Source organism: Monocercomonoides exilis (genome assembly GCF_001643675.1).
Source record: "Monocercomonoides exilis strain PA203 chromosome Unknown scaffold35-1074681, whole genome shotgun sequence".
NCBI lineage: Eukaryota > Preaxostyla > Oxymonadida > Polymastigidae > Monocercomonoides > Monocercomonoides exilis.
Window position 1 is genome coordinate 886,186 of NW_027150580.1, and position 12,264 is coordinate 898,449.

General features: G+C 35.4%; 3 protein-coding genes across 3 annotated transcripts; all 3 read left to right on the forward strand.

Annotated features, from left to right (window-relative positions):
• Positions 1 to 3,721: 3,721 nt before the first annotated feature.
• Positions 3,722 to 4,990, forward strand: MONOS_13768 (uncharacterized protein; the record flags this gene model as incomplete). Its single annotated transcript, XM_067866502.1, has 1 exon — positions 3,722 to 4,990. One exon carries the CDS (start codon positions 3,722 to 3,724, stop codon positions 4,988 to 4,990), a length of 1,269 nt encoding a protein of 422 aa, XP_067723995.1.
• A 2,567-nt stretch (positions 4,991 to 7,557) lies between these two features.
• On the forward strand, positions 7,558 to 8,064 carry MONOS_13767 (uncharacterized protein; the record flags this gene model as incomplete). Its single annotated transcript, XM_067866501.1, has 1 exon — positions 7,558 to 8,064. One exon carries the CDS (start codon positions 7,558 to 7,560, stop codon positions 8,062 to 8,064), a length of 507 nt encoding a protein of 168 aa, XP_067723996.1.
• A 2,700-nt stretch (positions 8,065 to 10,764) lies between these two features.
• On the forward strand, positions 10,765 to 12,264 carry MONOS_13766 (uncharacterized protein; the record flags this gene model as incomplete). The annotated part of the gene is made up of 2 exons (XM_067866500.1): positions 10,765 to 10,836; positions 10,945 to 12,264. 2 exons carry the CDS (start codon positions 10,765 to 10,767, stop codon positions 12,262 to 12,264), a joined length of 1,392 nt encoding a protein of 463 aa, XP_067723997.1.

The following is a 12,264-nucleotide window of genomic DNA, read 5'->3' on the forward strand; positions in this document are numbered from 1 at the left end:
TTAAATTAATGCACTCCTGAAAACTATGGTTCTGAAAAATGAATGAAAATTTCTATGCATGTTATAAATTAATTGTTCACTAACAATGTCAACGTTGCATTAGCATTGTTTCACTAACGTCAATATCCTTCTCTTTCGGTTAAATGTAGTTTGTTTCTTTCATAATTTTTCTATTTTGCAAAAAAATGCAAAATGCAAAAGATGATCGAAAATCCATTTTTTCTTTTGCAATTTTTACAACTATTCTGTAATTCCGTGATGATCTTTTTTGGAAACAAATGCAAATTTGAAACATATGCAGTCTGATCAAGCAAATTAAACATGTATTTATAATCACATACACACACGAATATATATGTTAATTCATGTGATTTTTATATAATAGAAAAAAAAATAAATTATATAACGATCCTTTGTGAATAGACCTATTTTAGTTAGAATCAATAAATTCAAATATGTTAACTCAATTTCAATTACCTTCAACTTATCCAAATTTGCTTAATCTAATTCGAATTCCCTTAAACTTTTTTTTGGTTAAAAGGGCAATTTTATGATCAACACAAAATGATCGCAAGTTTTTGTTTTTGTGCATTTTTCACTCACATTGAATGAAAACTGAACAAAAGATTATGGCTCATCATTAAAAAGAAATGTGTGTGATCAATTTTTAAAAATTTTTGAGTTTTTTCTGTCAATTTTTCTTAAATGTGACTTTTTTTATTATTGATGTATTCTCTTTCTCATACACAAGCTTTGCATATTGTAACATGTTTTGGATATTCCATTTTAGCTTTTAACGAGATTCAAATTGTATTTTCTTAATTTTTTTCACATTTTGCAATATTTTCATTTCAACTTCAATTTTTATTGGCTATTAAATAACAAAGAATGAAAATGAAGTTTTAGTTAAAAAATTTTTTTCAGAAAAATAAAACAAAAGAAAAAATCTTATAATTCAAAAAAAATTCTTTTTCCTTTTTTCAAAAAAAAAAAAAAAAGAAATGAGAGAGAAATTTGGTGAATGTTTATTTAAATAAATGATAAAGAGGATAACAGCCTTTATGTGGTTATTTGAATACAGTGATTGTTATTTTGTTTGACTATGATTTTCATTGGATGAGAAAGAAGATGATCGTGCCCGAGATAAGTTTGAAGCTGAAGATGCAGAAGAATCTGATTGTTGAGAAAATAAATGATGAGTTGAAATCAATTGCAAAGACGAAATTGGAGTATTTGACTGTAGTTGAGGAGAAATTGCCGTTTCATTCAGTGAAGCCTGAGAAGAATATTGTGTATTTATTAGGGGCAAAGGGGAATTCAATAAAAACTGATTAGATGAAGTCGACTTCCGCAAACGAGTTGATTCCCATTGATCTGGAAGAAACCAAGAAAAAGGGCAACTTCTTGTATCATCATCGTTTATTCTTTCTATTTCTTTCAATTTATCTTCATTTCTTTCAGTATTATTGAAATTGACAGTTTTTCTTTTTTCTTTTTCTTTTTCTTTTTCTCTTTCTCTTTCTTTTTCTTCAGAAGTTGAATCATCATCTATTTCTATTTCTTCTCTTTCTTCTAATTCCAATATTGAATGTTTTTGTTTTTTCTCTTGATCTGGATGTTTGGAAAATCGTTCGCAGTATGGGTCATCTGATTCTGTTGATTCTTCTATAAATGATAAATAATGGAAATATGAAAGTGAAAAAATGTTCTTTTCATGCTCAAAAGAACAATATGGGTGTAAAAACAAAAACAAACCAATTCTTTGGATTGGCTTTGAATATTCAAAAGTTGAATTCTCATTTGCAAGATTTAGTTTTTTTCTTTGTCTTTCTATATACTGCTCGTTCGCTTTCTTTTTCGCTTCCTTTTTTTGACAAAATTGAGTGTGAAGTTCGTAAATAATCAACTCGTTTGCATCGCAATCTGATTTCGTTAAAGGATTATGTAAAATGTGAAAATTGGTTAAACAAACTGAAACAATAAAAAAATCTTCAACTGTTTTAATATCCATAGGCCAATTTCTTCTGAACACAGTAAATAAAGTCTTTAATCGTCCAAAAAATCTTTCCACAATAACCCTGTGCTTCGATAGATATGGCGTTCCTTGGGGCTTTGTAATAATAGCTCCCAATTCTGCTTTTGCTCCCATATAGGCCGAGTCTGCCATGATTTTGGAACCTTTGAGATGTTGAGAGAAGGTTGGATAGTGATTTTTGAATATTTCATAGTCATGAACGCTTCCTGGGTAAAAATCACTGATTGTGCTGGCTAATCCGTTCTTTGGGTTGACCCCAATTTCAACTTTAACACAGTAAGAATGATGTTTTCCACTAAAAAATTTTATTCCATCTGCCAATTTTCCACTTGGCCTGTTAATAGGCACAATTGTGCAATCCATAATTAGACCAACCTCTTGCAATTCTTTGATTCTATCTTTACGAAAAATCAAAAGTGAATTAACAAGTGTATCTTTTATGTTTCCAACGATGCTGTGTAATAACTGCGTAACTGAGCTATGTGATTTGTAAAATGGATAAGTCACAAGTTCTGTCATTGATGTTGAGCCCAAATGAAGGAAATTGAGTAAAATAAAAAGTTGTTCGTCAATATTTTGAATTGCCTTTTGCTTTCCACGATGTTGAGGTAACTCGTAATCAAGAAGAAGAAGCAACATATCGAATTCTGTTCTTGTGAAACCTGTCAAGCGGAAAAATCCGTGAATGGGATCTTCGCTTTTTTGACAAGCTTTTTCTATTAAGGAATTTTTTTTCTCTTCCGGAGTTATTGGCGTGTGCGTTGGAAGCGTTATTCTTTTTTCTGCACGCTCAAGAACCTCCAAAAAATTAAATCGTTCCATGACAAATATTTATTTGCAAAATTTCAATTGATCTTACACCATTTTTTGTTCAATCAACTTTATGATCGACAAACCAGTATTTGAAGTTTTGAAATTGATTGAGTCATTTTGAAAAAGTATTTGTTTTATCGTATTTTTATCAAACTTATTTCAATTTTGTTCCACTTTTTCTAATTGAAAAAATATATTTAAAATAGGTCTAATGTTTTTTTTTCCACTTTTTTTTTCATTTGTTATTTTTATTCGGCTATTCAATTCGATTTACAAAAGGCTAATAATGAAAAATAATGAACTCAAAACAATCATCTCAATGAATTGAAACTTTTTGTTCAAAATTCAATTTGCTTAAATGGATTGATCATATTATTACTGATATTTGAGAAAATTAACAACTTAATTATTATTTGATTTATCGTTTAGATTAAGAAAAGCACAATCATTTGCAAATATTGTTTAAAATCTTAGCGTTCTTCACCAGTTGTTTGGCTTGAAGCTTTCATGAATTTAACTGTTCACTATGTTCCGATTTTCCAATACCTCCAACATTTCATGATCATTCTTTCAAATGTATCTATTATCAGCCACATACTGATTTTTCACAATTTGTAATGGGCGCGAACAAAGATATTTCATTTCATATTTAATGAATTTGTGCGTTTAATTTTTCAGATAGATTTTTCACACTTGTGTTGCTTGCACATTCCAAAATATTGTTTCAATCTCATTCCATGCGATCTCTTAAATTTCATTCACCATACTTTGTGACTGACATGTGATCGATTTATGCTTGTGTCGATCAGTGGAAACACAGACAATTGAACATCAAAAGGAATGTTTCTGAAATTCGTTTTAATCCAAGTTGCGATGATGACTCACTCTCAAGATGTTGATTCAACTGGCTTGACAGAAGCTTTTGTGAAGCAAAGTGGGAGTGAAAGCAGCAGTGGAGAATCAATCGATCATGAAAAGAGTTCTTTGAAAAGTGCTTATGATCTGCTTGGAGACAATGAAGAGTGCCATTTGATGGTAGTGGATGATGCTGCTGCGCTGACAGCCGAGCCAATCACATTCAACAAGAGTCACGGAATAACCATTGAAGGAATAGAGAGCAACGGATACAGAAACACTGAAGCAACAATTGACTGCACTGTTTCAGCATCATCAGTTTTATTCAATTGTGCAAAACATGTTGAATTCAAGTCTTTGGCATTCAACTTTCCAATATCAAGATCAAACAAATACACAGTCATTAGTGCAGGATCTGATTCTATTTCATTGGCAATCAGCGATTGCAGTTTTGTCAGGGTTAATATCAACCAACAAAATGGAGCTGTTGCTAATGTCAACGGAGACAATCTGGTTGCGAACAATCTTGTGAGGGTCACAACTGGGACAGCAACACTGAATGCAGTTTCATGTCAAGATGACACTGAAACAGTGACATTCTCGTATTCACCATTCAGCTTCATTGGAGCAAGAGAAGTCTCATTGTTTGGAGTGGCAATCAACAAGGTGAATGTGCTTAATGGAGCCGCGATAAAAATCAAAGATCGGATTCACAACTCAACAAAAGTTGTCATTGAGGGAATGAACATGATGGAAGTGAATTCAGAGGGAAGAACTGTTGGAGGTTTGCAAATATCTCTTGTATCTGAGGAATCAACAGCAGACATCGGAAGAAGCAGTAAATGTACATTCAAATCGTGCACAGCACCAAATGGAAAATCTGGGGCAGTGTTTGTGAAAATGCCAGAGGCTATGTCTCACTTGAAACTTCCATTGGCAAACAATTTGGATATCGACAGATCAAACATTGCACGTTCAACAGCCACATCTTTGTTCATTTCTGCACCAGATTACGAAGAGTTCAGAGATCAAGAAGATGCATTTGAGTTTCAGCAGAGCTTCAACGGTGATATAGTTAACTTGGTTGATGGAGAGGAAGTTGAAATGGCTCAGGGAGATGTTGAAAATATATTAAATGGTATAAAGGATGTTGTCGATAATGTAGAAAATGTTGTAAATAAAGTCAAAGATAAAAGCACAACTGATTTTGGCATAGAGATTGGAAATCTTGCCTTGAGCATTTTGAAGCTTATTATTATTTTAATTATTTATCGCAACACGAAATGAGACTCTAAACAGAAAACTTTTCAAGTTCCATAAAATTTTTATTTAACAGATGATATTTTCTTATGTTTTTTCTATTTCCCTATAGTTTTTGATTGCATTTTATGTTGAAACTTAATTTATTTTCGATTTTTTTGAGATTTTTGTTTTTTTTTTAAAAGAAGTTTTGTCGAATATAAAACTTCATATGATGTCAAACAAGAAGAAAGAATATAGTAATTATTATTATTATTATGATGTTGTATTGATTCAAAATCCAAGATGAAAAAAAGGATAAACATTAATTTTCATTTTGATAAATTGACAATAAATCAACTTTTTGATGTTCAACTTAAAAGTGATAAAGAGAAAGATTATCGAAACAAAGTTTGCCTTTAGGAAAAAAAAATACAAATCAGCGAAATATTAGATGAAATTTGAATAGACTTCTTCAATTAAAATAAACCCATTTAATTCAAATGAAATTGGTTCATTTTAATTAAAAACTGCATATGCAAATTAACGCTGAAATCCGTCTTGAAGAAGTTATGAAAAATTATATGACATTTTGCAAAATAACTTAATGGTTCATTTGGTGTTATTTCTTAAAAAAAATTGAATTCAATTTTTTCAACAATTTTGATCTTTTTGTTTTTTATTGGAAATGTGACTAAATAACAACAAAATGAGCTTGAAAGACACCATAAAAAAATGAAGTGAGTTGAAGGTTTGTTTCGCTTATGTTTTTATGTTTATTTTGAAAAAGAACACAGATGAAACGATCTTTATTTGGATAAAAATGTTGAAAGAAAAAGTGAAATGCTCCTTGCAATTTCGTTGTCTCAAACAATAATTCCTGCAAAAATGCACTTAATGCAACGAAGCAGCTCATGAACAAGCCTTTATTTTCTTCTTTTTCTTCTTCGTATCTCCATTCTTTTTGCATTGTTTTCTTTCTCATCCTCCACACTTGCAACCCCATCGATAGCGACATTCTCACCTCTCTCAGCAGCCTATCCACTTCTCTTTCTGCCTTCAATGCTTCTTTCCTCCATCAAACACGTTCTTCACCAAATAATCTTGGAAAATACAACGGATCCGAAACTCAAAGAAAGGAATTAAAAAGAATGTCCTCATTCAACCTAAATAGCTATCTCTTTGCATGGTGCGAATGGAATGATACAACTGGTAGGTCAAATCGTGGAGGTGCACTTTATGTTGTTTGTGAAAATGCAAATCTTTCAATCACTTCTTGTTCATTCAACAATTGTTATTGCACAGGTGGCTGGGAAGGAGGAGCATTGTTCTGCGGAAATTTGTTAAAAATTGAAGCCACAAAATCGAAATTTCACAAACTGTTCTTCATTTCACGGAGGAGCAATTTGTACAGATGGTCAAAAATCATCTTCCGTTTATTCATTTTCTGATCACAAAGCAGAAAATTGTTCAGCCACAGATAATGGTTATGGTGGAGCATCACATTGTTTATATCTGTTAAAAATACCAATATCACAAAATCTGATTTCACAAACTGTTCTTCATTTCATGGAGGAGCAATTTGAATTGATGGAAGGCAATCATCTTCCGTTTATTCACTCTCAGAAAACAGAGCGGAAAGTTGTTCAATAACAAATTGGTGTGGAACTGGTTGGTATTTTGGGATCAATAACATGACCTCAACTTGTCAATTCCCGTTTTCCGAATGTTGGTGTATCGCAAATTCTGGTGGTGATTCTGCTGGTTCTTTTACATTTTCTTATCCTCCACAAAATAAACCAAATCAATTTTTGGTTAATGATTGCCAATTCATAAACAACAAATTGACAAGTTCATCAACTTCCTATGGTGGCGCTGCGCTGTGTTGCACAGCAACTTATTCCTGGATGAGAGGAAATAAATTCATCACTTTCTGCTTCTTTAATGGTAACTCCGCCACAAATGGAAGAGGGAATGATTTCTTTTTCAATGGAAGCAGCATCATCCAATCTCCATTTCAGCAATGGAAACCAACCGTTGCACCCAGCATTATCCTGTATTGTTGTTCCACAGTCTTTATGTTGGAGTTGTTGATACGCAATCATCTTATCTCCTTTTTTTTCAAATGAAAATTCATGAGAAATTTCATCTCTTCATTTTCTTCATTTTCTTCCTCACTCTCTCTTCCTATTCCTTCCGCTTCGATTATGTTTGTGAAAATATACCTTTTTTATGTGAAGCTAAAGCTATCGGCTTCCGTGTCCATTTCTCCTAAACCTCATGTTTTATTTCCTCTTTTTGCTTTTGTCCTTTATATTCCTTAAAAATTAACTTCATTACTCCATTGACTTTCTCTTCTTTCTCTTCTTCCTCCCCACTTCTCCTCCTCTTCTCACAACTTAAGCGTTGCCAGAGCATTCATCCCGCTTTCAACATAACCACATCTTCCACTTTCAGTCTTTTATTCTTAAGCGCCTTCTCCTCTATCTCTTCCACTTCACACGCTGCAACCCCTCACCAGATCGCTTAGTCGTCCTGTTTCACCATCACACGCATCGACTGCAGAGATCACCATATCTGTAGTGAAGGGTCAAACAGATCGTTGGTGAACGGGAATGCTATTCACATCTGCCTCCGAAAAGATCCTCTTGCACCCCGACTTCGTTCCCATCGAAACTGCAACAACGGAAGTGGAGCTACCAGCTGAACAGAAAGCATCACCGAAAGCACCACATAATAGGCACATACGACACCCCCATACAACACAGCCCGCCGCGCCACATCACATCCCTGCAGCATCTGTAGCTCCATCAGAAACGACTATCTGTGATTTTCATACGTTTCAGCCGCCTCAGGCACCACAATACGTAGCCGCCTCTCGTTGTTGTCCATCGCTGTTTCAGACGTGTTTGAAGCCGCCACCTCCGACGCATCCGAAGGGTAAATTGCATGTGCAGATGAAGATGTTAATAACTGTTCATCACCTCCCACCCACTTCTCTTCGCTTCTACACCTCTGGAGTGAAGATGCAGACCGGAGTCCTGCTCCATATCAGATTGATGAAAAAGATGAGGAAGATAGTATTTGATTTGGAAGAAGAAGAAGTTGATGAAGAAGAATGAGGAGACAATGAAAATAAACCTTTTCTTTCTACGGCACATGAGTGGCAGTATTTCATAGAAGGGGAAAGAATTCATTTTCGAGTGTTTCTGCGTAGAATTCCCTTCAGTGATAAGTGAGGACTAGAAGGCAGGAATAGATCATTGAAGTTCGAAGGATATGAAGAAGAAAAAGAAGAAGTTATTGATGAGATTTTTTGATATTCAGAATAATGAAGTTTAACGATAACAAATACAAAGATTCTCGTTGAAATCTATCTTTTTCTGTTTTAGATTTCTTTGGTATCATATTCTTCTTGCAAGCAGTAATTACTGTATCCTTCAAACATTCAACTTGCTCCTTAACCTCTTTCCAACAAAAAAGGAAACATTTAGAAATCCGTTTTTCCGTTTCTTCCTTTCCTCGTTTTCCTCTTTAATTTCCTCACTTCAATAAATAATATCGTTCAACTTAATTATTTTTAAAGCAAGAACAAACGTTTTGTGTTTTGCGATATCATGAACACTGTCGATTTTCGTATTTCCTCTTTTCTTCATCTTGCTGAAAATGGATTTCTTCTTCATCTTAAAATCATTCGTCATATTTGAGTTCTTTTTTGCTTATATCTTTCATTAATCCAATCATTCCTTCAATCTTCTGTATTTGCTCTTCTTCATCGCAATTTTCCAGTTCAGAAAACAATTCTTCAAATAATAGATACAGAAAGAAAGAAATTCACTCATCAAGTGTTCTAATGCAACAACGAACATAAAAAAGTGAACTTTTTTGTGTTGTCCGTCATTTGCATTTTTACGAAAATATTGCATTCAGAAAACAACTGCAATCTTGCCTTTCACATTGAATTGGAGCATGTTGGGAAGAAGAAAATGACGATAATAAAAAACTCATAAAGATCATAGAAAAATATGCATTCAAACCGTTCCATCAAGCGTTGACATTTTCGACTTGTAATTTCAAAGAAAAAGAATTCTTTATCTTTTCTGTTTGTTGTTATGGTTTCAATGATCGAATCATTTACTTTAAACTGGAATATTCATACACAGAATGAGAAGTCAGTAAGTGAACATTACCTGTAGAACTAGAAATTATATTTCATGTGATGAAAGTTGACAATGGTAGAGATGCAATAATTCTGAAATTCTATCTGATGATTTTTGGAGATTGGAAGATAGAAGAAATACACCAATTTCATCAATTACACAAAAAGACATAACGTATGTATTTTGTATTGTTCTATTGATTGTGAAGATGTTTCCATCTGTATCATTTCCAAAGTGCAGGAATCCGTCTTATTGTTGAAATGGCAAATCTCCGCTTTGGAGAGCAATACGATGAGAACGGAGCTGATTATTATATAGTCATTGGGAAATAAATGAAGTTACGCAAGATATATGATTTTTATTTGGAACAAGAGATGAAAACAAATTCAACTGAAGTTTTATTGAATGAAGATTTATGGATGGAATTCTGTGAAGGACAAAATCTGCACAAAATTGTATAGCATTTTGGAATATAAGGCCTGATGGGTGGTTTGTGGTATTTTTTAACAAGGAAAGTGGTTGGCAATATCGAGGGAAGGATATTTATCACAAAAAAATACAACAGCTCAACGAAAAAAAAGGAGAAACCAAAAATATCGGTTTTATTTATAAGGTTTTCCTGTTTCTCGGACTGCGCCAGGCAGACATGGAAAGCGACGAAATTCTATTTCTGATTCCGCTTTTGCTTCAAAAGAGTGGAGAAACGCCAACTACGAGACATCAAATTGATGAATATTAGTTGGCAGTTGAACAACATTCAGGCCAACAGCTCTTGAATTTCATTCTTCGAAGGGACAGCCATTTTGAGTGAGCAATGTGATTATCATTCGAAGTTTGCTTACTTCGATGCCACAGCCGATGAGAGAGAATTTGATGGTTTTTGTTTTCATCGTTTGTTTTTCAACAAAGCTGTTGTTTCGCTCAGTTTCTATGTTTGTACATGGTCCATTGAATTTTGTGCATTGTGCATCAGAGAATGCATTTCAGAAGCATTGTCATCTGCATCGTGAGCATCGATGAATGAATGCCAACCTTTCCATCCATCTTCCTCCTCTTCGCTGTTGAAGCACAGCCAACTCATTCTCTTCGTTTTCATCAGGGTTTATCTTCCTCATCCGCAATCTCGTTGGAATTTGGTGCCTTCCAATCACGCAGGCCGAAGAGCGATTTCCTTCAAGCACAGAAAGATGAGCATCCCTTCCTTCCTCGGCATCCCCTTTTCGTCTGCTTCAATCCGCCGATCGTTGTTGTCTATTTCTTCTTCCCCTTTTTCTTCTGTGAAGCGAGCTTGGCGAATGCCCAAAAGCACAAAGTGTGGTCATTCAAGCCACAAGCACCCAAAGTCCGCAAACGCCATTGTTTTTTTTTAAATAATTGAGATTGTCTTCTTTTTTTATTCTTTTAATTTTCAGATTTTGAAGAATGGAACAAACGAAGCAAAAAAAAAAAAAAAACTTTTACTTTCTTTGTTCATTTGGAGGAGGAAGCAAGAAGGCGAAAAGGAAGGGACAGGACAAAATGGAGAGAAGAAGAAGAAGTAGTAGTAGTAGTAGAGAATATTAAAAAAAAAAATGAATGTTCGAAAGTGAATGGATGGGAAAGCACTTGGGTGGTCCTGTGGGCTTTTGTCGAATTGCTTAAAGCGATTTAGAAGCGGAAGGAATGCGCAGAGGGTGGATGGCGTGTCATTCTGCTTTGTCTGAATTATTTCTTTGTTTTGAAATTGGTTTTGGAGTTTGTTTTTTAGTCATATAAATATAATTTAAGTTTTAATAAATTATTTTATTATCTTTTTGTTTTGATTTCATATGCAATCCTTCAACAATGCTGTAATATTTGTAGTCGTCATATCCTTCTTCGTTCAACTTCCAGTCAACCTTCCACCTTTTCTATTCTCGCCAGCTAGTCTCATCACTCGACTGGATCAACACCCATCCGCTTTGCGCCGACTACCGCTCCAACACCCCTGACCAGTGCATGCAGCCCCTGGGACACGCCTACGAGCTTCCCTCTCTCATTGCCAATGGCACCCTCACACACATTCTGTCTGAGCAGCCAGGGGTGAAGACGCTGTTTGTGTGGAATGTGGATGGGATCGGCGTGTGGTGCGACACAACGCTGCTGGGGAGGCATCGGAAGGGAGGAAGAGTGGTGGACTTTGAGGTGATGGAGAGAGGAGTGGACGACAAAGGGTGCTTTTTGAGGAGGGTGGAGACAGCGGGAGGGGAGGAAACGGAGACTGAGGCTGAAGAAGAGAATGGAGAAAGAGGAAAGGGAAAGAAATTGAATGAGATAGAAAGTGAGATAAGCAACTCCAAAATTAATCAAAGCGAAAGAAAAGCATCAACAGAATGCGATAAAGACAAGACATCTTCAAACACATCTCAGTCGGAGCTTCCCGACAGCGCTCATTCAGCAGCTGATTCAGCGATGCTGTGCCTTCTTGGCGAGCACATGTTGAGTGAGGAAGAGAAATGGAAGCTCCGCTTTGTGGCAACAGGAGCCATGTGGATCGATGTGGATGGGCTGCTGTCGCTGTTTGGGCTGACCAGAAGGGACATTCTGAAGCAGAATGAAGCGAATGTTGATGAAGCGAAAAGAGCACACAAAAAAACAAAAGAACCCCACAATCCTTCTTTTGAAGCAACATCACAAGGCAAACAAAGCAATTTACTATTGAAATGCAATGAAACAACAGAAAAAGCACAAAACATCATTTGTTGCACAGAAACACATCGAGTCAACCACAATTCCTTCCCCTTTGCTGCGTTCTCCTCCAACCAGCGCCCAGCACTCCCGCACTGCTTCTCTTTTCTCCCCTCTTTCCACTCGTTCCTCGCCCTGCTACCCACCCGCGTCTCCATCAAGCAGGTGCGGCGCACGAAAGACAACACAGGCGGTGAAGAGTCGCATTCGACTGCTCAGATGGATAAGCTCTTCTCAGACATCACTCACGTCGACTGGCAAAGGCACTTTAAGGAGAGCCAGAAGAATTGCCAGATTGGAATTGGACATCAGAAGAAGGCAAACCTGTTTGGATACATTTGCGTTGAAAGGCTCAGAGGAATGAGCTTGAAGGAAAAAGGAAATGTGGATTCTTGGTCAGATGAAGGCGGTGATTTTTATGTTAATAAGCACTGCCTTTTTGAGGAAGACTTATAA